The sequence below is a fragment of the Xiphophorus hellerii genome, chromosome 12 (genome assembly GCF_003331165.1).
Source record: "Xiphophorus hellerii strain 12219 chromosome 12, Xiphophorus_hellerii-4.1, whole genome shotgun sequence".
Classification (NCBI taxonomy): Eukaryota; Metazoa; Chordata; class Actinopteri; order Cyprinodontiformes; family Poeciliidae; genus Xiphophorus; species Xiphophorus hellerii.
The window spans coordinates 2,759,896-2,787,062 of record NC_045683.1 but is presented as its reverse complement, the minus strand read 5'-3'; the positions used below and the strand labels follow the sequence as shown (position 1 = coordinate 2,787,062).

The 27,167-nt window shown below is 37.1% G+C and overlaps 1 protein-coding gene across 2 annotated transcripts in view; it reads right to left on the bottom strand.

Moving 5' to 3' along the window:
- adamts3 (ADAM metallopeptidase with thrombospondin type 1 motif, 3) overlaps positions 1-27,167 on the bottom strand; it is a 157,264-nt gene that overhangs the window by 44,486 nt on the left and 85,611 nt on the right. For both annotated transcript variants that reach the window (XM_032578401.1, XM_032578402.1), the window contains exons 8-13: positions 22,103-22,208; positions 15,712-15,855; positions 13,484-13,616; positions 6,024-6,137; positions 4,126-4,271; positions 2,296-2,471 (exon numbers count right to left, since the gene is read on the bottom strand). In XM_032578401.1, the coding sequence (XP_032434292.1) occupies positions 2,296-2,471; positions 4,126-4,271; positions 6,024-6,137; positions 13,484-13,616; positions 15,712-15,855; positions 22,103-22,208 (819 nt within the window). The remainder of the gene's footprint in view (positions 1-2,295; positions 2,472-4,125; positions 4,272-6,023; positions 6,138-13,483; positions 13,617-15,711; positions 15,856-22,102; positions 22,209-27,167) is intronic.

The following is a 27,167-nucleotide window of genomic DNA, read 5'->3' as shown; positions in this document are numbered from 1 at the left end:
ATTTCCCATATTTAAAAGAAACCCATAAAAAATGTATTTTTCCATATTTAAAGGCATAAATTTCAAATATTTTCAGAACTTGTACAGCCAGAAAAAAAGAAACTCAAAAGTTTAACTAGATCAGCATTTCCCAATTCCGGTCCTCAGGCCCCCCTGCTCTGCATGTTTTAGATGTGCCTCTGTTCCAGAGCAGCTGATTCAAATGATTGCATGACCATCAAGTGCTGCAGAAACCTGTTGATCACCCATATATTCAATCCAGGTGTGTAGCAGAAGGGAAACACCTAAAACATGCAGGGTAGGGGGGCCTGAGGACCGGAATTGGGAAACGCTGAACTAGATCATATGGTGAGACATTTGTAATTTTAAAAAGCATGTAGTTAATAATGTTAATTAATTAAAACATTTTCTGTTTTGTTTTATTTGTTTATTAATGTAATGTGCCACACCATATGTCTTGTAATGTAAAATACAGCTGTATTAAAACAAAGAGAAACTTAGGAGATGCATCTGGATATTTTCTATTTAATCCTCGGTCAGATTTTTTTCTTTTATCAACAATGGCCCTAAAACTCCATCTGCAACATTTTAAGACTTTTAAAATAAATAAATAAAAAGAAAGAAAACAATTTAAGAATATCTAAACCCAACAGGTTCTCTAAACCTTGGATTGACTCAAAAAAAAAAAAAAAATTGGAACGTCTTAAACTCTTCTTTTGCCTCTTTTTGTTAAATTGTGCACAGATTTCACAAAAGCTCCCAGTTTTCTGCAGGACAGTGGCCTTTCACTTTTCCATCTGCTTTCTTTTCACTCCCTCAGTGGATTAAACTGCAATATGTTTTAAGAAGCTTTACTTTCAAACTCCAGACCATTTCAGGTGTAATAAGTTGCCAAGAGCTCCATAAAGTGGAGTCTGATAAAAGCATTTTCTGCTATCAGGTAGACAATTATATATGATGAAGCAGCAAAACAGGGATCCATCATCTTGAAGCAAAGGGTAAATTTTAAAGTTGGCTCTAAATTGTACAAAGCAGAACAAGCAGTGAAAACGTGAAAAAAGTACAATTGTGTTTTGAGAATACGTTGTCTCGCTTTCCCAAAGTGTTTCTGCCTGTTTTGTTTTGTCAACAAAAAAACTCGAATTTGTAATTTGGGGGATTTTATGAGTCAGACCTACTCAAAGCAATGCGTAACTGTAAACTGTGTGAATGTGATTGTATTGTATTGTATTGTATTGTAATATTTATGATATTCTGCTATTTTTAATTGCCACTTAAAAGTACCACTGATTGTTTTCAGAATTCAGCTAATTTTATTTCAACATAAAGATAGTTTTATAAAGAATATGAAAAAAAAAAGATGTAAACTACATGTAAATCGATATATGTGGTCAAAAAAGAGCCTAACAATATTTGTCATCCTGCAAAGCTTCGGCTGTCTAAAGATTTATAGATGGAAATGCAACAAAAAGCTGTTCTTTACTGACTGAACGATGGAACAAAAATGCAAGCTGCACCAAATCATCCTCCACTCTATGGGCTCCCACATGAAATTTTAGAACAATTGAAGCTGGTGGTGATAATACAACAAACTGCAATAAAGTTTGACGCTGCAGTATGTAACCTATATAAAAAAAAAGGTATTTTACTTATTTGGTAAAAGTGTCACTTTGTCATGACAGAATAACATAAGAAAGATCATTTGTGAAAAGATATATCTCCTCCACCTCCTCGGAAGAAATGTATAAAAACAGCCAATCAGAGCCAAGAGGAGGGCCTTAATGCTGTCAATCATTCCTGTGTATGTGTTGCTAACAATTGCATCCTGGCTCTCTGCTTCTTGACAGGTGAGCCTGTCATGAATTATCAGGCTATAGTTAGCATGGCCACTGCTTACAGTTTTCCTATAATGGTAAGTTGTTTCTCCACCATTAGCACATTTAGTAGCACATACACGAATATGATTGACAGCGCTAAGACCCGCTTCCTGGCTCTGATTGGTTGTTTCTTCAGAATAAGAACATTGGAAGGAGGTGGAGAAGATCGATTTCTTTACAAATGTGTAACAGTGTGCAATTTTTATATTTTACAGTATGTATCTACTTTTTATAAAAGTTTTTTATAAAATATGTAAAAACATATTCTTTATCAAAGTGACACACTGCAGCTGTAAACATTATTTACAAGGCAGTGAATGAATCCCTCAGTTCAGCCTGAAGCTTTATCACCCGTGGATTATAAACCCGTGGATTTTCATCCCACTCCAGCAGCAGTCTGCCTGTTTCCCTGGCTTACCGTCGGGATGCTCATACGGCAGCCAGTGGTGTTTGGCATTCTGGAATTCAAAGTTGGAGTTGCGATTCTGGCACTGCTGAGCTCGGAAATCTTCAAAGTGCTTGGGGCATTCGTTTGTGTTGCACAGCTGGTACTCGTAGTTGACTCCAGGACAGTCCTGGCCGCCGTTCGAGGGTCTGTGGGAGGGAGATGGACCAACATCAGAGGGATTGGTGGGAAAACAAATTGTTATTTGAAATCCAAAGAGAGAAAAATGCTTCCCCTGAAGCGCTTTGGATTACTTTGGAGTGGATGTTGTTCGAATGTGACTGAGATGACCACCACTAGTGAAAAGTCGCCATCTTTCAACTCAAAAGTTCAAAATATGTAATAAGAAATGGGTGCAGATCATCAGAAGCATTTTAAATCAATCACAATAAATAAATTTATTTCTGTATGATTTCAAAATGTTTGTGTTAAATTTGCTGAATTTGCTCGTTGCCTGTTCAAATATAAGAAAGAAGTCTGGGGTGAGGCAGAGCAGTACTGCGCCTCACCGCTGGGGGCGCTGCGTCACTTAAAGTACATGAAACAGGAAGTTGGTGCATAGCTGTTGCTGTCTCCATTTAAAACGCCAATAAACATGTTTGATTGCAAACTTCCTTCACAACTCAGTAGCTGCGTTTCCAATACAACTTTCTCAATATTCTGCTGATAAGAAAAACGATTAAAATCACGCCTGAATAAGTTTGTTCACGCATAAAAACATGGCGTCTCAAACTGCTTCCTGTCGTCTTCTTCATCTTTTCTGTTCATTATGTGACGCAAGGTAACACAAAATAGATAAAATTTTAATTATGCAGTCTAATGCTCTACAAAAAAGTATTTTGGACAGCTGAGACCAAAAAGGAAAAGTCTTTTTACTGAAACAAAGTCAAAGATGGAGGAAACTCCTCTACAGCACAGTGAGAGACGAATATGAACCTGATTATCTTCTGACAAACAAAACAAAAATGTCTTCTTCTTCTTTTTCTCTTGTAATTATTTTGTAAAACGTTAAGCTCAAAAGCAGAAAACTCATCTGACATCATGGCTGAAATTAATTCTCCCTTTCAGGTTTAAAGTGCAGAAATGGAACATTTGTGATTCTTTAATAACAAAATGCCAACATTAGTCACACAGGAATTAATCTTCACTGAACTCATTATGCAAATCTTTGCATAAAGACTCTATTTACCACGACTGTCTCATCTCATCAGCTTTGGTTTCACTGCAGAGCAAGAATGAGTCTGTAAGGAATTCAGCTTTAATTAAGAACTCTACAAAGTTGTTCATTCCAGGTTCATTTTTTAAATTCTGGTGTTGCTTACTTCAACTTTTTAATTTAACCTTTTTAAATAGTGGTGAAAGTTTAACATATAAGGATCAAAATAAATCATTAATCCTAATGTATTTTTTTTACAGAAGCACATCTCTAAACCGGTCAGTTTTTGCAGCTGAAGATTTTTATACCGACTGAAAACACACAAACTAAGAAGCAGAACTTCTTCAAGGACTGAATACTTGTACAAAATTAGCCCTGGTTTTTCAGTCCTACCAAGTAATCTTTTTTTTTTCCCATTTTTTTCTCCGAAGAGTTTTTGCAGCGCTAGTGGCTCGTATTTTGTTTGCGACAGACAGGAAAGAGGTGAGGAGAGGGGGGAGGACATGCGGCAAAGGTCGCCAGGACCGGGAGTTGAACCCGCGACGTCGAGGACTAAGGCCTCCAAACGCGGGGGGTGCTAACCCCCTGCGCCGCCACAGCACGCCCCGTACCAAGTAATCTTGTCTGAGGTGCATCCCGATACTTACGCGGGGTTGTTGCACTGGCGCGTCCGGAAGCGAACGCCGGTTCCACAGGATCGAGAGCAGGAGCCGTATTTACTCCAGGAGCTCCAGGCGCCGTCCTGCTTCAGCTGGTTTGGGTTCTTCCACATGCAGTGACCTTTGTAGCACCACTAAACACGGCGACAGAGAGGCGGCAGAAAACATAAGGCAAACTACAATAAGATTACACATTTCCATCCTTAGAAGGAAATGAAAAAACAAACAACTCTTCACAACATTTCAGAGTCAGAGTCTAAAACGCTTGGCAATATAAGACAAGTAAATCTTTAAAGCAAGTGAGTAATTTCAAACTGTCATTAGTAAAACATTGATTGATTTTACACTGCAAAACACCAATGTGACTAATTATCGTGTCTAGTTTTTATGAAAAATACCATAATACTCAAAATATGACAAATCTAACATACAAGTAACTTTTATCAAGAGGGAAATGTTTCAAGTCAATAATTGCTTAATGCTAATTTTAAAAAGTACTAATTCCACTGGCATTTTTTTCCCCACACATAAGACATTTTTGTCGCATTATGAGTGAAAAAATAATCTGCCAGTAGAAGTAGTACTTTTTATCTATATTAAGGAATTATTGACTAAAAACAAGCTCTTATTTCTTATTGAAAAGTTTGTTGTAAGTTAGTTTTGTTTAATTTTAAGTGTACTGGATATTTTCACTAGAAAAAAAGCAAAATACTTGGTAAGATTTGGTGTTTTTGCACAAAAGTTTCATAATTGTTTCCATTCCTTGGTGCTGTTCTACTCAGGAGGCCGATCAACGTAACGCTTCCATCTCACTCACGATGCAACACAAAATAGTGCTGCTAAGCACCATGGGAAATAATTTCTTCTTTCAGTGCTCAACTCTTGGACATTGTACATTTATCTGTCACCAACTCACACATGTAAGTTTAAAATATAAAACTAGCAAAATCTTTTTTTTTTTACTTAAAGCACGTCTGAAATATTTTTCAGACAACAAGAATGAATTACATTTGAATTATACATGAAGTTCGCAGTAAATCTGTGGGTTTTCTCGGAGTTCCTCCTACACTCCAAAAACATTCATGTTAAGTTCACTGCCTGCTCTAAATAACCCATAGGCGTGTGCGTGTGCATGGGGGTGTGTGCGTGTGTGTTATTTATACTTTATGTTTCTACGTTGCTCTGTAATGACCTGGCAACCTGTTGCGTTGCATCCTGCCTCAGCTCTCTATTCCCTCTTATGGATTATGAGCTACAGAAAAAGGATCAGTTATAAATTTTAAGTTTTCTCCATAGCGATGAGCTAAAGTCAGGTTTGGCTCAACACAGAGTTTTTATATCCTGTTCAGTTGCACATGTGTCATTTTTAGCATTTTTCCAGTATTTTTTAATATGTTGTAAATTTGTCTCTTATTTTTGCTGTTTTTTGTTTATAATCTTTGTGAGAATTTGAACTCGCACGTCGCTTTGCAGCTGGTGCATCTGAATTTCCCCACTGAAAAACAACACAAGTAATTTTTATTTCCTCTGAATCCCTGGATAAAGCACCATGCTGCTGCACCCAGACATCATTTATTCTAACTATTCTCTTTGTTGTTAATAATTAAATAGTACGATTTATAAAAACATGTTTTTGAAGGATCCTTTTCAACTAACTCAAGACAACAGAGCCTGATTTCAGCAAACCTGGCTCCTATAGTGCAGACATTGTTTTCCAGGTTGCCTCACTGCTCAGCACAAACCCAGACTCAGGATTCGCTTCCTGCTGGATGAGCACTGCAGCTCACCTGCACTCTTGTGGATAAGAGGGGGAAACAAAACTTGCGAGCTGAATTAGAAATATTTTTGCAAAACCTCCCGTTGAAAGCTGACTCAGCGGATCTTACTTTTCCTGGAGCGCACTCGGTCCCGTCCAGAGGCGGGCCCTTTTTGGTTTTGCAGAAGTAAGGGTTGTCAGGGTGACTGCACCAAAGCTGTTTGCACGGGTCAAACGTCCGAAACTAAAACAGAGAGAAAGAAAAAAAACAAAAGGTCATGTCGTGAGGTTCACTGTTTGATTTTACAGGAGATTTCTTTAGTAGTTATCAGCAATAAGAACCCAATTTTTTAAATTCAAACAAATGCAGTTTCTTTTAAAAACTGCATTTTCTTTAAAAAACGCTGCAAAAACACAAAATCTTACTTATTTTTATCTAGTTTCTAGTGCGAGTGTCTTAGTACATTTGAAATGAGACAAAACTTATTTACAAGTAACTTTCAGCAAGAAATGGGAGCTGGTTTTATGTCAATATTTCCTTAATATTCATGGAAAAGTACTTAATTCATTGGCAGATTATTTCACCTATAACTTGGGAAAATGTCTTGTTAGAAGTAAAATAATCTGCCAATGGAAGAAGTTTTTTGCTTATGTTTTATTTTTTTAATTACTGACCCTGATTAACAGCAGCAGGTTAAAGCTCCAATTAAAGCCACTAATTTATGCCGATCATCAGCAGGACTTTCAGGTGAACTTCTCTTTATCTAAAAAGCAACGCAGCAACATTAATGGAGGATGAAGAAGTTTCTCTCTGCTAGGATCTTAATCTCAAGATTTTCTGCAGATATAGATGCCATATCCTCTTTCAGGGATCAGAGCAGATTATCAGATTAATTAAAGAGGATTCTTTAAGGGACACTGAGTAACTCTTTGCTAAGAGACTTTATGAACAAAACCTGAGTTGTGTTTGTAGTTGGGAGTGAACTTTATTATTGGGAGGCGGTTGGGAGCTGCAGGTATTTGGACTGCAGATACCTGCAGACTGGACTGGTCGTTCATTTTAACTGAACCGAAACACAGAATTCCACAGCACATCTTCATGTTAAGTTTGTCAAAGTCAAGCTAGCTTAACTGTCCTACTTCCCTCACCTTTGCCATTTTTTCTTAATTAAAACTTTTTTCTGATCTCGTTATCTAGTTGTCACAGTGTTGACAATTAGTAGCAAAGCTCTGCTACCTTTTTCTTTTATATATCATATGTACAAGATTTAGCACTAAAACCAATTACCTGGCAGCTATACCAATGCTAGTTTGAAGCAAAACTCTCAGAAATAGTTCAGACATCTTACTGAAATTCACCTTCTTCTAAAAGAGAGAGTACCTAATGAAGTGGGTAAAAAAGGTTTGTTTTCTCGCCTTTCTTTAGCCAAATTACTGACTTCAACTATTGTTCCGTCTCATATTTTTCTCATCTGTCACATGAATCGTGTGGTGATGGACTCATCCTATCATTCTCTTTAAACCTGAACTATTTCAGTGAATATTTCTCCTGGGTTCACCTTTTTAAAGAAGCAGAGTTAACCGCTGTATTCTTGGAGAAAGGAGAAAGGTGACACCAAGAATCAATCAGTTTAAGCAACACATTCATGATTACATCTACAAAAACACAATTTCCTCTACATCTCAGATTGTATAATCAAAGTTTCTTGTTAATAAGCATTCAGAGGGAAGTGATTAAAACCTACTTCCTTTATTCATTTCATGTCTGAGAATCAATTCTTCACCCAGCAGGGATTAATGAGACCGTATTCCTGCCTCCTCCTTCTCTGTCAGTCTTGGTCAATTGTTGCAGTGAACGCTCTTTTATCTGCAGAACTGCACACAACTATCACCCAGAGAGGAAAAGTACGATGGAGAATTAGTCCTGTATAGATCGGAGAAAATATCGTTGCGGGGGATAAAATTTCTGCCAAAAAAACTCCGAAATTTTTAAATTAATTTCACATATTTACAAAGAAAAACATGGATATTATCTAAATTTGCAAGAAAAAGTTAATTTTCCTTGATTAAAAGAATAAGTTTGCAATATTACAACTAAGCTTTTCTCCGCGTCTTTGAACACTGAAGTGCTGAAGTTGGGAAATGTCCATGTGTATATTCTCCAAAGTGTAAGTGACATTTCTTTAAGTATTAGAGCGACTTCCTGGGTTCAGACTCACCATGAACATGATCGGCATCGAGTCTGCACCCGGAAAATGTTCCTACACAAGAAAACAACCCAGGTCCAACACCTGTACATATAAATTTTCCACTTGTGTGTTTTTTTTTCTTACACATCTGAATTTATAATCTTACAGAATATCGTAGTTTTAATATTGTAATTACTTAAATTGATGCCCATTTGACAGAGAATATCTGTTTTTTATTCTTTCAAATATCTGAAAATATTCTTAGTTTTTTGGTGCAAATGTATTCCTTCATGACAAAATGTTTCAGATTAATTTCACATATTCAAAAGAAAAACGTGGATATTCTCTTAAGTGGAAAAATTGTCCATTTGCGAGAAAAGTTGATAATTTTCCATGGCTAAAATAATGAATTTACAAAATTACAACTAAGAAAAGTGCAGGAAAAAAATGTCAGAAGTTCTGTAAAATTGAAGCGCTAAATTTCTGAGATGTGAATCTGGACATCAAGTCAAAAATCTTTTATTTTTTTATTTTTATTTCAAGTATTAGTGATATGTCATTCACTAAAGGAAATGATGATGAGGAAAGGAACCCAGATCCCAGATCTGACGTCCGCACTTTGGAAGATATTTACAGTCTTAGACAATATTCTAGTTTTAATTTCATAAACTGTCACTTTTTTTTGCAAACTGACAGAATATCTAATTTTTTTCTATTTAATACGTGAAATTAATCTAGACGTTGCTGAGTTTTTTGGCAGAAATGTAACGTGGCGAATAAAATCAAAATGGAGAAGACAGACTGTCAAACAGATCCAGAACTGAGAGACTGAGATATAATGAAATCCATTTGGAGACGACTGAGAAAAACTGGACAGGACGTTCAGCTGTGACATCCTGCTAGACGCCGGCAGCCCTGATTGGCTGCTAGAGGCCCTTTATGTCAGAACGGCTCGCCGCCGGAGGACGGGATGAATCATCAGCATTCACAAAAAACACAAATGCAAAATCAAAACCACGAATGCAGGAGCAGCGGAGAGAGCAATGAAGAACAGACTGGCCACTGAATCAGAGCGTCGAACACAGCGCTGACATGGCGGCTTAAATAACTTATGTTCAGTGATTCTGATTAAATTCTGTTTACTGACAACATCTCAGGCAGAAAATCCAACATTTTCCACATGTTCAGAAATTAAATACATTTGTGTTATTTATTAACCACATTTAAAGACAGCGAGTCGTTTTGTGATACAGTTTGAGTTTGTACCTCTTAAAGTAATGTAGAAATTGTTCAGTTTTAACCTGAATTCTTCATTTTGTGACAGACTGGCGACCTGTCCAGGGTGTACCCCGCCTCTCGCCTGGAACGTAGCTGGAGATGGGCACCAGCAACCCTCCCGACCCCATTAGGGACAAAGGGTGAACAGAAAATGGATGGATGGATGGATGGATGGATTCTTCATTTATGACATTTGAAACTGAATATGTATTCTCAGATTATTGGATTCAGTGTTCCAAGCTGCACTTTTGCTACAGTAAAAAAATCTCTTTGGATTTTTTCCCCTTATGATGAAAATCACAACATTGTTTATTTTTAGATGCTTATGAGAGGAGAGTAAATATGTACACTTATTTACTGTTTTTACTGCTTTCCTTCAAAAATAGGCAAATCACAACAAAAGTCAGTTAATATGGGACAAATGATCCCAAAGACATCCAGTTTTACTTTTATTTTTATAATTTATTTAGCATACAGTGCATATTAATGAATAAGTAAATACGTTACGCTTTGCCTAAGGCTGTTTTCCATCTGTTGTTACTCAGAAAAAAACTCACCTTCCAATATAACAGATGGTGTGATTACAGGATAATAAATGTTAGACTCCACCAACATTTAAAACCAAACATCTGCTGGAAAAACCAAGAGGAAAAACTACACTAAGACAAAACTTTGAGCTTTTGTTCAAATAAATCACAGAAACTTTTCCAATAAATAAGCACATAAAAAGGTGTGTAACATCAGTCAGTGTAGACAAGCCTGGCTGGTATTCAACTGTCTGTAGAAGTGATTTAAATAAACAATAACGGCCAAATTGATTATTGATCAGCGGAATGGAGTCCTGGTCCAGAAAATACAGACTGATCCCAAAAAATGTTTTTTTCTGAGAGGAACAAAAGTTTGATGACGCTACGCTGTTCTAAAATTTAAAAAATCCGCTAAAAGTACGAGGCAATTCAGGACTTTATACCCGAGATAAATGTTTGCAAGTTTCCCAGTTTGTGAAGAGAAACTAACTTCAAAATCCTTTTTAGTAACAAATCTGTTGTGGGTTTGAGATGCTGCTTGTACTGGAGAAAACAGAGAGAAAAGACACTAAACAAGAACGTAGAAAACAACTCAGATTTCCATCACCTGCATTATTTTACAGATTATTACACTTTCAATTTACTCAACATTTCATTGCCAATAAAAGGAAGATTACATAAACAAGAGTTAGTTCAACGTCTTTCATCTTTTATTTTATTTGAATACTTAACTTCAGTAGGAGCTTTAAATTGCCTGTAAACTGAGTATCAGCATCATATGAAGTATTCATAAAAACTTGGCCACCCATAAATGAAATAGTCTGGTATTGAAAAGATGAAAGAAAAATTTTGAATTTGGATATTTAAAAAAAAAAACAAAATCCAGATTCTTTTCCTATTTCATCTCCCAGATACAAACTCACTCATACTTTGGAAAACATTCAGATTTGCATTTCCTACATTTAATATTTCAATCTTAGAGGACTTCTACCTCTTTTATGCTGAAAATAACTTTAAAATTTATAAAAACTTCTCAGTTTTTGGTCTCACAATGACTCCTACGAGTTTTAAATATGGAGAACTTCAATCTTTTTCTGGCAAATTTATAACTTTTCAACAAAATTTTTTTTGTAAACATGCGAAATTAGTCTAAAAATTTCTGACATTTTTGGCAGAAGTTCATTTGGCCCAAATACTCCATCACTTTATTATTGCCCCTACAGGGAACTTTTCTTTGTTTCTGTGTATTTTATGGTTTTTCACTATATAACATTGGCACAAACAGTAACTGAAACTCCAATTAAAAATGATTAGACCAAAGAGACAAAGCATTCACATTTTAAGTGTCGGAATAATTGTCTGAATAATAATAATGTTTTTCCGTCTGTTGGTTCTTCATTAAGGCTTTCTGAGCTCAAATTCATCATGAAGGTTTGAATGATATGCACAAAAAGATCCAGTTAACTGCAGGAGCGGACTGCTCCTGCATACATTCATACATTCAATCTGACATGACTCAAAAGTGATGTCAGCCTAAATCTGACCTCAAACGGTTAGTCATCAAATCCCAATCTCACTCATTCACCCTCCAGGTTTCTGTCCAGACCCTGAACAAATGCATTCCTCCAAAATAACTGGAGAAAACATCCCGAGGTCTAACAGCTGAAAATCACCACTGGTCACGATTTCAACCTGGGATTCAGGAAATCTGAAACACTGAGAGAAGCTTCAAATTTCACAAAACACAACCAAGATTCAGAAGGTGCAATAAAAGTTAACAGAATCTCTATCAGATGTGCAGCTTAAGGTTAATTTATTTTATAGCAGAAGGAAAAACATTTCCATGGTAAGAAACTGAAATCACTTCCCAGCTTTTGATACGTCTAAAATGAGAAAACTTTATGAACTCCCAATATTACAAAAAACAAAAAAAGTTACTAAAATTGAGGAAAATATGTCATTAATGTTACATCAGCGCCCTAACGAGCGTCGCCACCCAGCTGCTGTAAACGTGGTGATGACAGTAAACAGTGACAGGTTGAGTGGCACGCTGTCGCTGGCGAATGGCGGCCTGCCAGGCGGAGACACGGTGAAATAAGCAGATGACCACATCAGCTGCTTGCCAACACGTCCAGGTTTGCTCCCGAGTCTGCTCACATGTCAGAGTCTCTGAAGGCTGTCATCGGGAATCTTCTGCAGGTGTTTCTGGGACTCCAGATTGTCTCTGCTGTCATTTTTAAGGCATAAATAAAAAACTCTGAAGAGGAAAATATTTCCTTTCTTTCAAAGCAGAGACTGAATCCTCAGCGGAGTCCATCTTTCCTCCTTTCGAAGCACTGCCACTCAGAGTTGCAGTACTCTTAGACCAGTTTTGGTCATTGAGGACTCTGGATTTATTTCAACACCTCAAAGGTAGAAATATCACTAAATTACTAGAATATTGTCCAATGTACTTTCTAATATCCTTGCTTTCATTAGATGCAAAACGTATCGACTCAAATCTAAGCAATAATGTCACTCATTGCTGATTGTGTGTTTTTGTTAGCGCTGGGGTTTATCTGGGAGCGGAACAAGATGTCTGCCTAATCGTCAGTAATAAATCATAAAAACTAAATCTGTGAAACGACATCCAGAAGAAACCAAACAGCATCGTGTGATTCGCTTTCAGAGACGGCTGAGATTGCGCCCAACTTTTCCCGTCTGCAAGAACAGCTCAGAACCAATCGGATTTGTCTTTTTTCTCGCTCTCTGTGTCGACTACGCTACACACATAGCCGTTGCCATAACAACTGGCTGACAACAGCTCCACTAATGTATCAGGAATCAACACCAACAAAACATTCAGTCCGTTGCAGTTTAATGTTTTCAGGTTTGATGTTTATTTTTGTGATTATTAATTAGCGATTGTCCAACGGTGGCCGATTAATTAGAAACCTGCTCTACTGACGATCTGTCAGAGAGTTGGTGTGTGTGTCACGTTTTTTTGTTTAGCTTTGTTTGTCTGAGCTGAATCATTGTGAATTCTGCAGCACATCTACATGTTAAGGTTGTCAAAGTCAAGCTAGCATAACTGACCTACTTCCCTTTCCCTCTGTGTTATTTATTTATTTATTTCATTAAAACTTTCTCCTCTCCTTGTTATCTAGTTGTCATAGTGTTGACAATTAGTAGCAAAGCACTGCGTCCCTTTTTATTTTTTATGTAAGGCAAACATTTAAGATTTAGCACATAATGTTGACAACTTATTGCAATGTGTCTAAAAGTGACGGACGGGAGCTGAATAACTTAGTATTTAAACACGTTTCCATAGCAACAACTTTCTCAACAGGTTTCTGGGTTTCTATCCGCTATTTGACTTCACATATCGCATAGTTTGTCTGTGATGCAGCACAAAGAATAGTTTGAATTAATAATGACATTCCTCTGAGTGTTTAATATCCAGGTGTTTTTTTTAATTTTTTCCCATTTTCTTGTGTCATATAAAATGGGTCTCTGGTCTTGATTTGGTCTTGATTTATATACTGGAACATAGTACATACTTCTGGGATGGTGAATATATTCTGTGGGCAGATGGACAGCTTCAGGGATGGACTCACCGAGGTGCAGATCTTGTATCCCACTCCAAAGTCGAATCGGCATTGTTCATCCATGGAGTAGTTGATGCCGGGGAGTTCAGGAAGCTGAGGCCAGTCGTGTTTGAAAGGGTCATCCAGCAAACAATCATAGGTGCTGTAAGGAAATGAAACATGGCTGTGCTTCAGTAAGGTCAGAAACCTGAGATTATAGGTTCAATATGGAGTCCTGAGTTGGAACCTTTTTATTGTGTTTCTGGTACGCCAGTAGACCTAACGCACAAACTACATCCGCTAACAGTGACGGACGACGAAGCCGCTTCTGTTGGGTCTCTGGGGGTTAACCTCTGCTCAAAAATCGATCTGATAGGACACTGGAGAAGCACTATTATGTTGAAGTTGTGCTAAAAGGAGTTAGCCTATCAGCAAAGCTGCTCCAGCCTAAAATAGCATCTCAATGATAAACATGTAGCAGCAGCACAGATGCTATTGCTAACGTTAGCATCCACATTTCTAAAGAAGCTCCATGAATAATCAGGAGTTCCTGAATCACTGACGAGCTCAATGGGTGTAGCAGCACTTTGCACCAATCAGATGATTGAATAAATTAAATAACAGATTAAAAACAATAAATATCTCTGTAGTTGAGCTTATATGTCTTTTTATTCAATAATTTAGCAGCAAAAAGGGTTTTGGTGATGGAAAATATCCTGTATTTTAAATTAAAATGTGATTAGTTAATTAGACCCTGCAGTTAGCTCAATTAAAGTTCAAGGTTTTGTTTGTGTTTTTTTTTTAAATGGGACAATACTGAACCTTTAGCCAGGTGGCCAACTTCCATCAACATACAAAACTCTAACCAAGTCCTACCACCAGTTAGAAGGTTATTGACTTACTGTTATCAGTTAAAAAAGCTGCTGACGCATATTCTGAGAAATGTACAGCGGTGTGTGTGCGCACGGGCATGTGTGTGTGTGAGGCTGTGTGCGCGTGTTCTGTCGCCCAGCATATAACCTTATGGTGAATACCACAAGAGACTGTTTGGCCTCTTAACAGTCTCAGTATCCACATCGTATAGTAAGTATGCACACCTGCCTCTTTAAAAGACCATGTTTTCATTCTAACATCTGCCATAAAAGTTGTTCTTGAAGTTGTGCAAATGAGTGGGATTTGAACAGGATGAATAGGAAGAGTGGGTGTGTGAATTATACAAGTTTATTAACTCGTACAATTACCAGAAGCCAACAAAAAGTTAAAAAAAGAAAATGGGTTGGGTATTCTGCTCTTAAATGCAAACAAACTTCATGTAAAAACCATAACAGCAGCTGTGACATCATAAATGTTGTAAAATTAATACAAATAAAACTGTTGCAAAGCAACTCATGTTGGCAGGTGAGCTTTCAGGAAGCAAAACTTTCTGTTTTTCCAACATTTAACCCGTCCCAAAAATACATGATGCATGATTTATCACCAGCTCCAAAACTGGTGGCAAAGAATTTCATGTTTTTTGACTGTTTTGCATGAAAATAGGTGCAGACTGGTCAGGATTACACTGTGATTGATTGCCTACTGTCACTGTTATCTGCTGTTATGTTTTTAAGAGCAGAGACCAGAAACATCTAAACCTCAACAGCCAGAGTTTATTTTTATTCATGAGCAGATGTCAGGATTCTGGTTCCTATTTTAAATTATGAACGACGATGAAACGTAAACAGAAACTGTTCAGGTTTGGATACAAGCTGACATTTAAAAAGATAACGCAACATTTACATTCAGTTCTTGTTCCTCTGCATTTGTCCCACTAAATATCTATTTATTTATGGTGGAACATAACTGAGCTTGGTTCATCCATCTCTGTGATTCATCTATAAAATATGTTTCACTTTGTGATAAAATTCATGAAATAGATGAACTTATACAGTAACAGATGAAGTTTGGATGTAATTTTGTTTTAGCTGATTTTAATCTATAATCTTTAAATCATTTAGAGACTTTATCAGTTATAATACAGAAAACTTACAATTTAAGAAATCTTTACTACTGTTTTACTCAAAAAAGTCTCTATGTTATTGTTATATTGTTTTATTCAGAGTGAAAACACTTTATTTCCTGCACCTCTGGGCACTGCAAAAAAAAAAGAAATATTTATGAATCTACAAGAGCCAAAGGAGAAGTGTGTATCGTAGGAGATGCTCTGGTAATGTTTCCTTCTCTTTATCTATTTATAAAACAGAGCAGAAAGATGAACTCACTGGATGTATCTCTTCAGCTCCTGTCCGCTGCACATGGACCAGTGGTACCGATGGAAGGCCGCCTGCACCAGCGGCGCCATGACGCTGCCCATCGCCGTCTCGTCCCCGCAGCGGTTTCCCTGGCCGTCGTGCTCCATGCCCAGCCTGCAGCCGGCGGCGGCGGAGGAGGAGGACAAGGTCACACACGGGAGATGAGTTTCACAAAGTAAACAGCTTTTACTCCACCGAGACGATGGGAGATGTGGGTTACAGTCAAATGATTTGATTCAGGGGAGATTGAGACTTTTCAGGAAATTAGAAATTTGTGACAAAGTTTTGTATCGACTCCATTTTAAACTGTGTAAAGGTGCTAAGTTGTCTTTATTTTGTTTCCAATCAGTAGGTTTTTAAAGTGGAGTTGATTGGTTTTAGAGCCGTTTTATTTAATTGTTTTGGTTGCAAAAATAAAGTCAAGTTTATTTGTTTAGCACATTTCAGCAACAAGGCAGTTCAAAATGCTTTACATCATAAAAACATGATACAGTGACCAATTATGAAACATTGCAGTTATGAATCAAAAGCAACTCTAAACAGGATCTGGATCTGGATTTATCATAGATTAGAACTCAGTCAGCTGAAGATTCAGGTCTGATTTTATCACCTCCCACAGAGTTCAGCCTGATCTCTGGTTTCTAATAACATATTTAACTCATATGAATCATTCAAGCACAGAAAGGTTCCCAAACCAAACTGCTTTCATAAGATGAATTTAGTTGCTCATAAAACGCACTAATTGGCCAGAAATCAAAACCAAAATTGACCCATTTTCTCTTGATTAGCTCTGAAATCAAAAAATGATTCTTCAGTATTTGATCTTCTTTTTTTAATGTTTCAAAGTCAATAAACTGCAACTCCAAGACCTCAGTTTAGTGAAAGATATTTTAATATCCTCCTGTTATTTGGATTCAAAACTACCATCAAGAAACATGCAGCACATTTTGTTGCACGTTTGTTACAGTTGAATTACAAAGTTTATATAAATGAGTTTTATGTGGTGAAACCAGTTAAAAGAGAAGCAGAATCTGCTGAATTTCTGACTGTAAAACAGAAACAGAAATCAGTGTCAGTGAGTAAAACCGGATGGGTGAATTTTTATCTGCTGGCCAGATTTGGCATCAATTAAACCAAAAAAGTAAAGAAACTGCATTCGGTTTATAACATTTCTCCATCAAGGATGTTTTTATTCCCCCGAAAGCCGACAAGAAGAAACTGAACCACATCTTATGTTATCTGACCAAGAACTAAAGTGAAGTAAGGTGGACATATTAGATAAGAAACTCTCCCTGAGGGACTGAGGCCATCCAACCTTTTCATAAGTAAACTGACATTTAAATCTATTATTACCACAGCACAGATTTTATCCCTCGATCAGCACAGTTTGCCTCTTGGTTTTCTCAATGACCTTTGGAATCAAAAACTTTCTCAAAATGCAACACAGGTAAAAACTGAAGGTCGCTCATGCATGACACAATTCAATTACCGAGAAAACACTAAATGGGTGGAGTAGAAATCTGAGTTTTTCTGTGACTGATGGACACCAAATGTTTGTGTGTTTCACTTATAATCAGCGTTACGAGGTCTGCAAGCACTGCTGCTTTAATTACAACAAAACAAAACTTTGGAGTCGAGGTTTGGGACTGGATGAGAAATGATCCCATATTCAGCTTGTTAAATCTGTCCTGCTGCAGAAATAAATTAGTTTGTTCATCTGACATAAATTTTAACTCAATGTTCTGCAGACTTTGATAATTGGTTTTAATAATCTCCTCCTTAAAGCCTCAAAGTCGTGATTATATGTGTCGGTTGCTTCTGTAAATCAGAACATTACGATGTTTTTAGGGGTTTGCATCAAACAACTGAGGCCATCTGACCTTTTCATAAGTAAACTGAAACTTATTCTGTTAGGATAAGTCTTATCCTAACAGGATATATTAGAATGAGTTCTGGTTCTGTGTCATGTAATTCAGTGAATTGTGTTTCCTCTGTTGAGTTTGTGCGTCTTAATTTTCCTCCACTAGAAATAGAGAAATCCAGAGAAAAAGGTAGAAATGTAGGTCATTCCTGTTAGAGGAGGTTGTGCTTCCGGCAACTAAATGCTTGGAAAGAATAAGACGGGTCCATACAGAACGGCGCTGGCCCAGATTTGAACCCAGAACCTTTTTACTGCAAAGGAAACAGTGAAGAACTGGAACGTTGTTAAAGTTAGCGGTTAGCGTTGGTGTCAGAGTCCTGACTCCAGGTCATCTTCTGAACAACAACAGATAAAATAAATCCTCCCACAGCAAGTTATTTAAGGTCGAGGTGCAGAATAATCCCAGTGAAGAGAGAAAATCCTGGATGGAAAGAGAAGCAGCAATAAAAATAATTTAAAAACAGGTTCTCTAGTAATTAGGAAATGTCAGCATTGTGATGAACCGACACTAAGATGGTTTTCTCTGAATTTGGTGTGATCCAGTCTGGTTTGAACATGGAGACAGTGAACTGGTTTTATTTTGTTTTTTCCCATTTTTCAGATGGTTTTCTTCACATAATGACAAATATCCAGTTTTCTCAAAATTTCTAAATTTAACTCGTTATCTCAAGAAAACCATCAGTAAATAGTAAATGCGGAAAATGTCCGCTCTCAGCTTCCATACCAATCCTCCCTTACCTCAAAGTAAAATAAATTCTCTGTAATCTTGAATTATTATTGGGAAATTATGATCAAAATCTACTGGTAGAGATTACATCCAGTTCACTGCAAGGCCTTTTCAAACCTTGTTTCAGGTCATTCCAAGGATAGAACATTTTATTAAGTGTGAGCTGCTAAATCTGAATAAATGAAAGCCGTCGTATCAGTACAACCTGCAGGGACATTTAGAAATAACACCTTAGGAGAATTTCACATAATTATGTAATCATACATGAACTTTAACGACCGATAGTTTTCTGTTTTCACATGAACACAGTGTAGCTTTTAGGCTCAAATTAATAATTATTTCATCTTTTCATTTCCTTCCTTAATAATTTAAGTACTATTAAAAATAGATACCTAGATTAAATTGCTGCGTTCTGCTGATTAATAAATGACAGAATAATAACAACCTGAGGCAAAATAAAAATACTCGGCCTCAGATGGATGACATTTTAGAAGTCAAGTAAAAAGAACCTCCTAAATGTGGAAGTTTGCTGTTTGCCTGGAGAGAAACGGTTTCTGAGTTTCATCTACTGAGTGTTGGAGTGAAAACCCTGAAACCAGGACGACGTATTTACTGACACTGCAGACGAAATATGACGACATGTCACGAGTTCAAAGAGCAAAAATAGAACTGAGACAACTTCTTTTGTTCTTTCTCTTCAGTTCTTTCTTTCTCTTTCTTTATTTGTTCTGCACTCTGTTTCTTGGAGAAGCAGCTTTTAGTTTTTATTCTCCACTAATCTGGAACAAACTTCCAGAAAACACCTGTTCAGAGTTGCTTTTGAACCATAATAAATGGAACATTGACCAACATGTTGATGTATAATGACGGCAAAATGTAATATTTACTGGTTTTCTCAACTTGTCTGTGTTCTGTGACTTTGTATTTTGGTGTTTTTATGATGTAAAAGGAATGTGCTACAAACAAACTTTACTCGACAGTTAAGGTGCCAGTGCTAAAAAAAGAGACAGAAACCTTCAGATCTCTGCTCAAAATGACTTAATAATACTAAGAAAGTCTGGCTGCTCACATTGAAGCCATCCACAGGACGGTACATACAGCGTTACCTAGCAACACAAGTAATCAATACAAAAGCTGTGGCCAGGAAATGCTAACAAGTGGAGCTGGCGTTTACAGGCTGCAGCTTCCAAATCAAATCATTGTTGAAATGTTAAAGGTCTCCTCAAGCATTTCACTGTTTTCCATTTCCAGAGGGTTCGAGGACGTGTGAAGGTCAGTCGACAGATTCACCTCCTCGGTCCAGCTGCTGCTGCTGCGTTCTCCTCGTTGTGCTGAAATCACCGATAAACATCGTCTCGCTCGTCCACCCAGGAGGAAAACTTTGTTTTTTATTTAGTTTTTGATTTCTAGAACTGAATTTTTCTGGTGACATCTAATAAAAGTCTGACTTGTTTTATAACTAACCAGAGGATAAAATCAATGTTTTACAAGCTGTAAAGTAACAAAGATCAAAGGTTTGTGGAATTGCTGAAAATCGTGTCTAAACGTTTTTTCACTGGAGGCCAAAACCGGCAAGTTGAAATCACGAAGGGGCCACAATCTAGTTTTACTTCTTTTACATAAAATTTGTGAAATAATTTCATTGTGAATTTTTTTCATTTTATTTAATAAGAAGCAACTGAACATGTAATATTTTTAAATAAAACATTCAAAGTCACTATTAGTTTCTTCCTACCAACAAAAATAAGAATTGTCTTTAAAAATCTTTAACTGGATTTAACCCATATTAATTAGTGACTGAGTTTGTTTCTGAGTAAAAACTCAGTGGTTATTACCATCATATTGAAATTAAGGCAAATAAACAAAAAATAAAACACTAGAAAAACATGGGTAATAAAAGAAAAACACTTATTTTGTACCTAAACATTTTTATTTGATATAAATTTGTCACTGAAAATCAAATTTTGGTAATGACACTCAAAGTATGTTTGTTCAACTGTTGACTGTTTTTTCATAACTTTGTAGTTTTTTGTGTTTATTATGTAAAGCACCTTGAACCGCCTTGCTGCTGAAATAAACTTGATTGAAACTTGACTGATTGAAAACCTCATACAAAGAAAAACACAAAAAGCCTCCATCTGCATCCACTCCATTTAAACCATTTCTAATCTGTATCCAGGGGCCACACAAAGCTACTCCAAGGACCGCAAATGGCCCCCAGGCCACACTTTGGACACCCCTGACCTAGATGTTTCAGCTCTTTTAAACGCCCGCTCAACGGCGGTTCTCCTGCCGGTGGGTCGAAGCGTCGCAGCCGACGGCGTTAGGATCTGCTGAACTGGTTCCTCGAAGCCGTCCCCACACGGACGCTCTAATCCAGATTACAATCTGTTATCTCCTAAATCCCGACATCCACACGCTCAGCTCTGAATCCAGCCGGACTCGACCAGCCGGACCGGCTGAGCGGACCAAATGCTTTCAGTTGCAACTCCGTCGCTGATTCTTTCTCTCCTGATCATCACCGTTCAGCAGAGCCGGTAGAGAAACCAAAAAACTGCACTCAAGAAAGAGCAGAACCACTTCCACTTATTTAACTCAAGTAAATGTGAAACGTATCCGTCCAAGAAATGACTCCAGTAAGAGTAAAAAAGTATTAGGTAGAAAATCTACTCAAGTACTGAGTAACTGATCAATTATAAATCATTTGATAATTAAGAATTACATCATCAGATGGACCAAAATATAAAGTTAAGTGGAAATTTTGGCATTTCCAGGACAAAAATGACAATAACTCATATAAGTAACAAAAATAAAGTCAAGCAAAAGAACATTTTTCCAAATTAGTTTCTTTCAATAAAAAAACTAATGAAAGGTTGACAGAAGCTGCAGGTGTGTCTCTGGTGAATATTTGGTTTGTTTTTCATTCAGTGGGAAGAAAATCCAGACTTACTCAAGTAAGAGTAGAAATACTTCAGAATAAAATTACTCAAGTAAAAGTAAAGCATAGTAAAAAAAAAATTCCAAAAGTTACTAAAGTAAATGTAACTGAGTAAATGTTATTTATGATTTATTTCAAGAGCTGATCCACTTCCTGAAGATTAGAAAACCGTTCTGTTGCAATTTAGTTGTGAGTGCCGCCATTTTTAACTGTTGTGTTTATTTATGGGGTGGTTTCAGTTTCAGTACAGACAGGCAGAACATTATGACCACCTGCCTGATCGCCTGCTGATATCTCTCAATAGTCCTGACACTGACCCTGATGACCTTCGGTGTCTGGTGAGGATGTTGGCCGTAGACCCATGAAAGAAGGAACATCAGTTCTAAACTGAAGCATCAATGGATCAGATTTGGTTTTTAGTCAATATTCAATAATTATCACATTAATTTAGAATAAATGACACCTCATACCGTCTGATTTTAGATGGAGTTCTGTGTTTTGTTATAAGATAATATATCATGACAAGTTTTCATCACGATCCTCTCCTATAATATCTTATATTACATTAAATTTTATTTTATTCCCACAGTTCTTATGTTTTTTTTTTCAGCTCCTTTGTTCTTTTTCTGGTCAGAAACTTTTCCATTTCCAAAGCAGCTGGATGAATTAAACTGGCAGCCAATCAGAAAAATCCCCTCTCAGGCGAAGCTCTGATCACGTCACTGCGTTCAGGAGCGCCGCACCAGAACACACGGAAATACCAACGTGAACTCACACGTGTCCGGTCTCATGAGCCACGACGAACGCAGACGAGAAGCCGTCTTCGTGGTTGAGGGTGCAACTCCGGACTGGGTGGCACATCCCTGTGACCGGAGCGTAACCTGGACAGAAGTTCAGCGAAGAATTAGAAACATCCAGACCAGAAAACGTTGACTGGACTCCAACTGCTGTCACAAAAAATGTCATTTTCTCAAAGTTATGCCATCTTTCAGGTAGATGTTAAAACATAAACTAAGTTTTTGTTTAGCAGTTAATTATCTATGATTAAACTTTGACACAAATGACAATAAATGATAAAGATAAATGTTTCCACTGCAGTGACCCACTGCACTGAACAAGTTATAATATCAGTTTATTTAGAAATTACTACCAAAGCAGTGAGGAAGTTGTGTTTTATGGTAAGATCATTTTAAAACAAACAGAAATATTTGAAGACAGAAGAAACAAATTTACACCATTAAAATAATAAAAAATTGGCTAAGAGATAAAAGTGAGAATTTAAAACAGTTAGTGATGGAATCTGCCCGATATTAACTGGGAAAGCGTTTTCAATCCTCCACTTCTCACCCCAGAGCTTCACACTTTTAAATCCATCTGACCTGCTGACAGAAGGTCAGCGAGTCGTTGCATCAGTTCAGAGAAAGCCAATGAAACACAAAGACCGATAAATGAATAAAAGAACCTTAAAATAATTCACAGCTAAACTGGAAGGCAGTGGAGCGAGGTCAGATTTGGAGCGAGGTAAATTTGGAGCGAGGTCAGATTTGGAGCGAGGTCAGATTTGGAGCGAGGTCAGATTTGGAGCGAGGTCAGAGTTGGAGCGAGGTCAGAATTGGAGCGAGGTCAGATTTGGAGCGAGGTCAGATTTGGAGCGAGGTCAGATTCGGTGTGATGTCTTTTCGCTGCCTTGAACTTGATGAAAATCAGCCGGCAGCGTTTCAAGTTGGGTTTGAGAGAAACAGCAGCCTGGAAAATGTTTGAGAAAAGTTCAACACAACAAATGAGCTAAAAATTCAATCTAAAGTTTGTTTTTCTGTTAAAAAGGCCGGTAAAAATAGCACAAAATTAAAAGTTTTATTAAACGTCGGTGGTTCTGCTGATGGCATTGGGTTAGCTTGACTTCTGTCTTTTTTACTCATGTTAAAAACATTCAGCGCTGAACAGTGTTTCAGTTTTCTTCACAGGAAGACACACTTGGTGTTTGAGATAAAGAGAAGAGAGAGAGGTGTGTCTATGAACAGCAGGGTTCCCAAGGAAACGGCAGCAGAGTTCAGGCTACATCCATCCATGTTGACATGAAAACTTTGAAAAAGCTCCAGCTTTGTGATGAGGATGTAGAGGTCTGTGGTGTCCAAACTGCCGTGAATCATGTGATGTAAAAGTGCTGAAATTTTGCACCAATTTGGATAAAAATAAAACAATAAATCAGTTAGAAAAATAAACAAAACTCCACTGCATTGTTTGAAAACTACTCCACTGCAGAAACACCACTGTTGGTCTCATCAACAGTGACTCTGGTGTTTCAGGACCTGAACTGTGATTCAGTTCACCTTTTGCTTTGAGCATTTCAGCTAAGAGTATTTAGAGAAAACCTGCCAAGCTCAACGCCTTCAGGCTGCACCCGACCTCTGAATTCAGTCATACTTCACATCCCATAATGCACAGCAGCAACGACCCATGGCTCCAGATGAAGCTGCACCTGATGGAGATGCAGCAGGAAAAGCTGCGACATGTTCATGTTGTTAAGTAAGGACAAAGTAAATCCCTCCTGCTGACCCCAGAAGCGTTGACCCCTGAGGTAACGCCTCATACCTGCTCCCACGCACAGAGGCAGTCTGGGTATTTCAGGAATTTCCACTGCGTCTGCAGTCAGAACATGTTGCACTTTATCCGACTTTTACGTCGCTGACGTCAGGCATGAATCATAATTCAGCTCCAGACGAAGCCAGCTATGGTAAATCTGGACATAAACTATGGATGAAAATTGAAATCTGACCTCATAAAAGAGGTCTGTGTCAGCATCACGTCACATCCCACCTGTCTCAGCTCTGACTTCACATCCAGACAGATTTCTCTACTGAAGTTTGAGTCAACGCTCCACAAACTGGTGCTGTTAGTTACAGTTTCTTTTTATCAGCTTCCTTCGTCTAAAGGGCTCACAGGAAGTCTGTCTGATTGGAAGGAAAATATGAACTTTTTCATAATATGAACTGAAACATCATTAATTTCAGTCTCTTCAGTTTCCTTTGTTTTGCCACTGCATTGTTCTCCTTCATTTCATTTCATTGTTTTCATAACGTTTAACTTGCCTCACCTTGAAAGGTTCTAAAAAACAAAAATCTACGTGACAAATCAGTCATCAGGTAATTAGAAGAAATAGTTTATGTGTTTTTAGTCTTTGTTTTTTCCAATTGGATGCTTTATATTACTGGGGTTTTTTCTTTTCCTTTATTCTCAGGCCTTTTAAAGTTATTTTTGTCAAAAGCACCTTCAAGACTCTGTATAAGGTATTTTATATTTTGAGGCCTTCTCAGTGTTTTAGTTTAATTACTTAACTGAATTACTGTCCATCCTCTGTACCAAAGGCAGAAAACCTTCATTGACTCCAGTGCAGTGATTTTAAGGCTTGTGTCGCTTTTTGTATTTTCTATTTTTTGCCTTTCTTCCAGTCGTGTTTTGTTTTGGTATTTTTGTCCCTTATGGTCCTTTTCAGTGTTTGATAGGACTAGAAAACACAACTTCAGCCTGGTTCACATCAGCCTGAAGTGCTTTGAATGTCTTTCTGCTTTTATGCTTCTTCTCAGAGTCTAGGAGATTCTTGACAGTTTTATTGCAGAGAAACTTCATGCTGTCATCTTCCCATTCTGATGCTTTCAGACAGCGCTAGGCTTTTAGTCTTTTTAAGGTCTCAACAATCCCTATTTGTAGGTTTCCCTTCATGAGCATGGTTCTCTGTTTTTTCTTTGTAAAACTTCTTTGACAATTAACATTCTTCTTTTTTTAGCTCTGTAAAAGCAGCTGTTTTGACAGTTTGCAGCTTGACCCCAATACTCTGTCCAACAGCGATAACAGATCATTTCAAATCCAGAAGGATTATTCTCAAATGCAAAACATTTATAAGGAGAGAATCTGTGCACAGCCCAAAACTACTGGATCACAATGAGAGCTGAAACGTTAAAGCCTTAAGAATATATAGCTTTAAAAGCCAAGAAAACCTAGGAAAGACAAATTTGCATTTACAAATGAACTGTGTGAGATGTTTTATTCAGTATCAGATATTTAAAACACAAATTGCATCGTTGTTTGATGTAATTCAGGTCACTGAGTGTCCTGCTACTTGTTCTCAGCGCCAGATCTAATTTCACTTTAATTTGACCTTTATAAGTAGCAACAGTGTGAGAATTAATTTTCTCTTTTTCTTGAAATCTTGTCTCCACTTCACAGAGCGACCCAACTGATTTGTTAGCTCGTTTTTATGAATATTTCTGGTTTCACTTGACTTGTTTCAATTTCTTTCCTCTAATTTGCAGGTTGTGCCGTCTGGGGAAAAATGGTCTCATTTGAAAATAAAATGTTATTTTGAAAGAACAAGTCGCTGTTTTCTACGTTTTTATTGTCTGGAATGCAGACAATAATTAATGTATCCCATTCTCAAAGGGATATAATACTTCAGAAACAGTCGCCTTCAAACCATCGGAATAGTGTTTGTAAATAATAGTAATAATAATAATAATAAAAAGATTAGCTTGATTGAAAGGATGACGAAATAATGTGAAGTTTAGTTTCATAGGAAGCAACAACCAAAATGTGAAGAAAAAGTCACCGGATAATTTCTCCACAGCCGTTAAAAGACAAAAACAAAAGAGCCAGACCATGAAGATGACAGCAGGTGTAATTTGTGAGCTTAAAGTTTATTTAAGACAATGTGTCACTGATGCCAACATGTTGCTTTCCTAAAATTCATTAATTCACTTTCTCCAAAGTTGATTTGATAATTAGACGCTTTTCTCCAGTGTTTTCTGTCCAACATCACATGTGTGACGTTATCTTTAAATGTGTTTAACGGTTAACCATTTACAAAAAATAAATAACTGTAGATGGATTTATAGAGTTGGAGTGATAAATATAATGCAGCCAAACATTCACTGGATAAAACATATAAGGGATAGAAAACTGGGACTTTCAACTACTTCCATTCACTTTTTATTATTTTTTACACAATCACTGTATTATTTGCCTATATAAAGTAAGCTGTACTTGAAACACAGCTGTTTGGGGAAAGGTGCTAGTGTCTATGCATCACGTCAATGTTGCTAGTTATCTGAATTGGGGCATAAAATAAAATATCTATCTGAATAATTCACCATATGTGGTTATTTCACCATCATGATGAGCTACAGCTAGACTCAGAATGCTACAGAGCGCTTTTAAAAGCCCGGGCGTGGAGCCGGTTTGATAGGTCTTTTAGCTACGCCTCTCATGTAAAATTTCTCCTAATAACCCAGTAAATCTTCAACTTTTAGATGACACTAGCTGTCTAGGAAATTTTACACAGAAAACATTAATCTCTGAGAACAGTAGATGTGCTACAGCAGATTGTTAAACCTGTAATATAAATCTTTGGCAACTTTCATAACTACCTTGTGATCATCTTCCTTCATTCACAACTGCATATAAATATCAAAAGCTACAACCCCAAACAAAACTAAAATGAAAATATGTAAAAAATGAAAAGAAATGTAATTTATCTACAAGATGAAAAAGTAATAAGTTTCATATTTTAATAAAAATGTCACGTTATCCAACATTCAGCTTCTAGCCTCATGCTGGGGGGTTTGCACTTCATTGTTCTCACTTTTTCCTGCTACAGTTTTAAGCAGAAAAACTACACACAAAAATCAACCACTTGATACTTTAGAAAAGTACAAAATGTTCTTCCTCTCCATGTTTCCCATTAAATTCCTGTTGTCCTTTCACTGTCAGTGGGATTAAATTTGGTAAATTGGTCTGTTTATGTCAGCCTGTGTGAATGATTCAATTTCAAAACATGTCACACACAG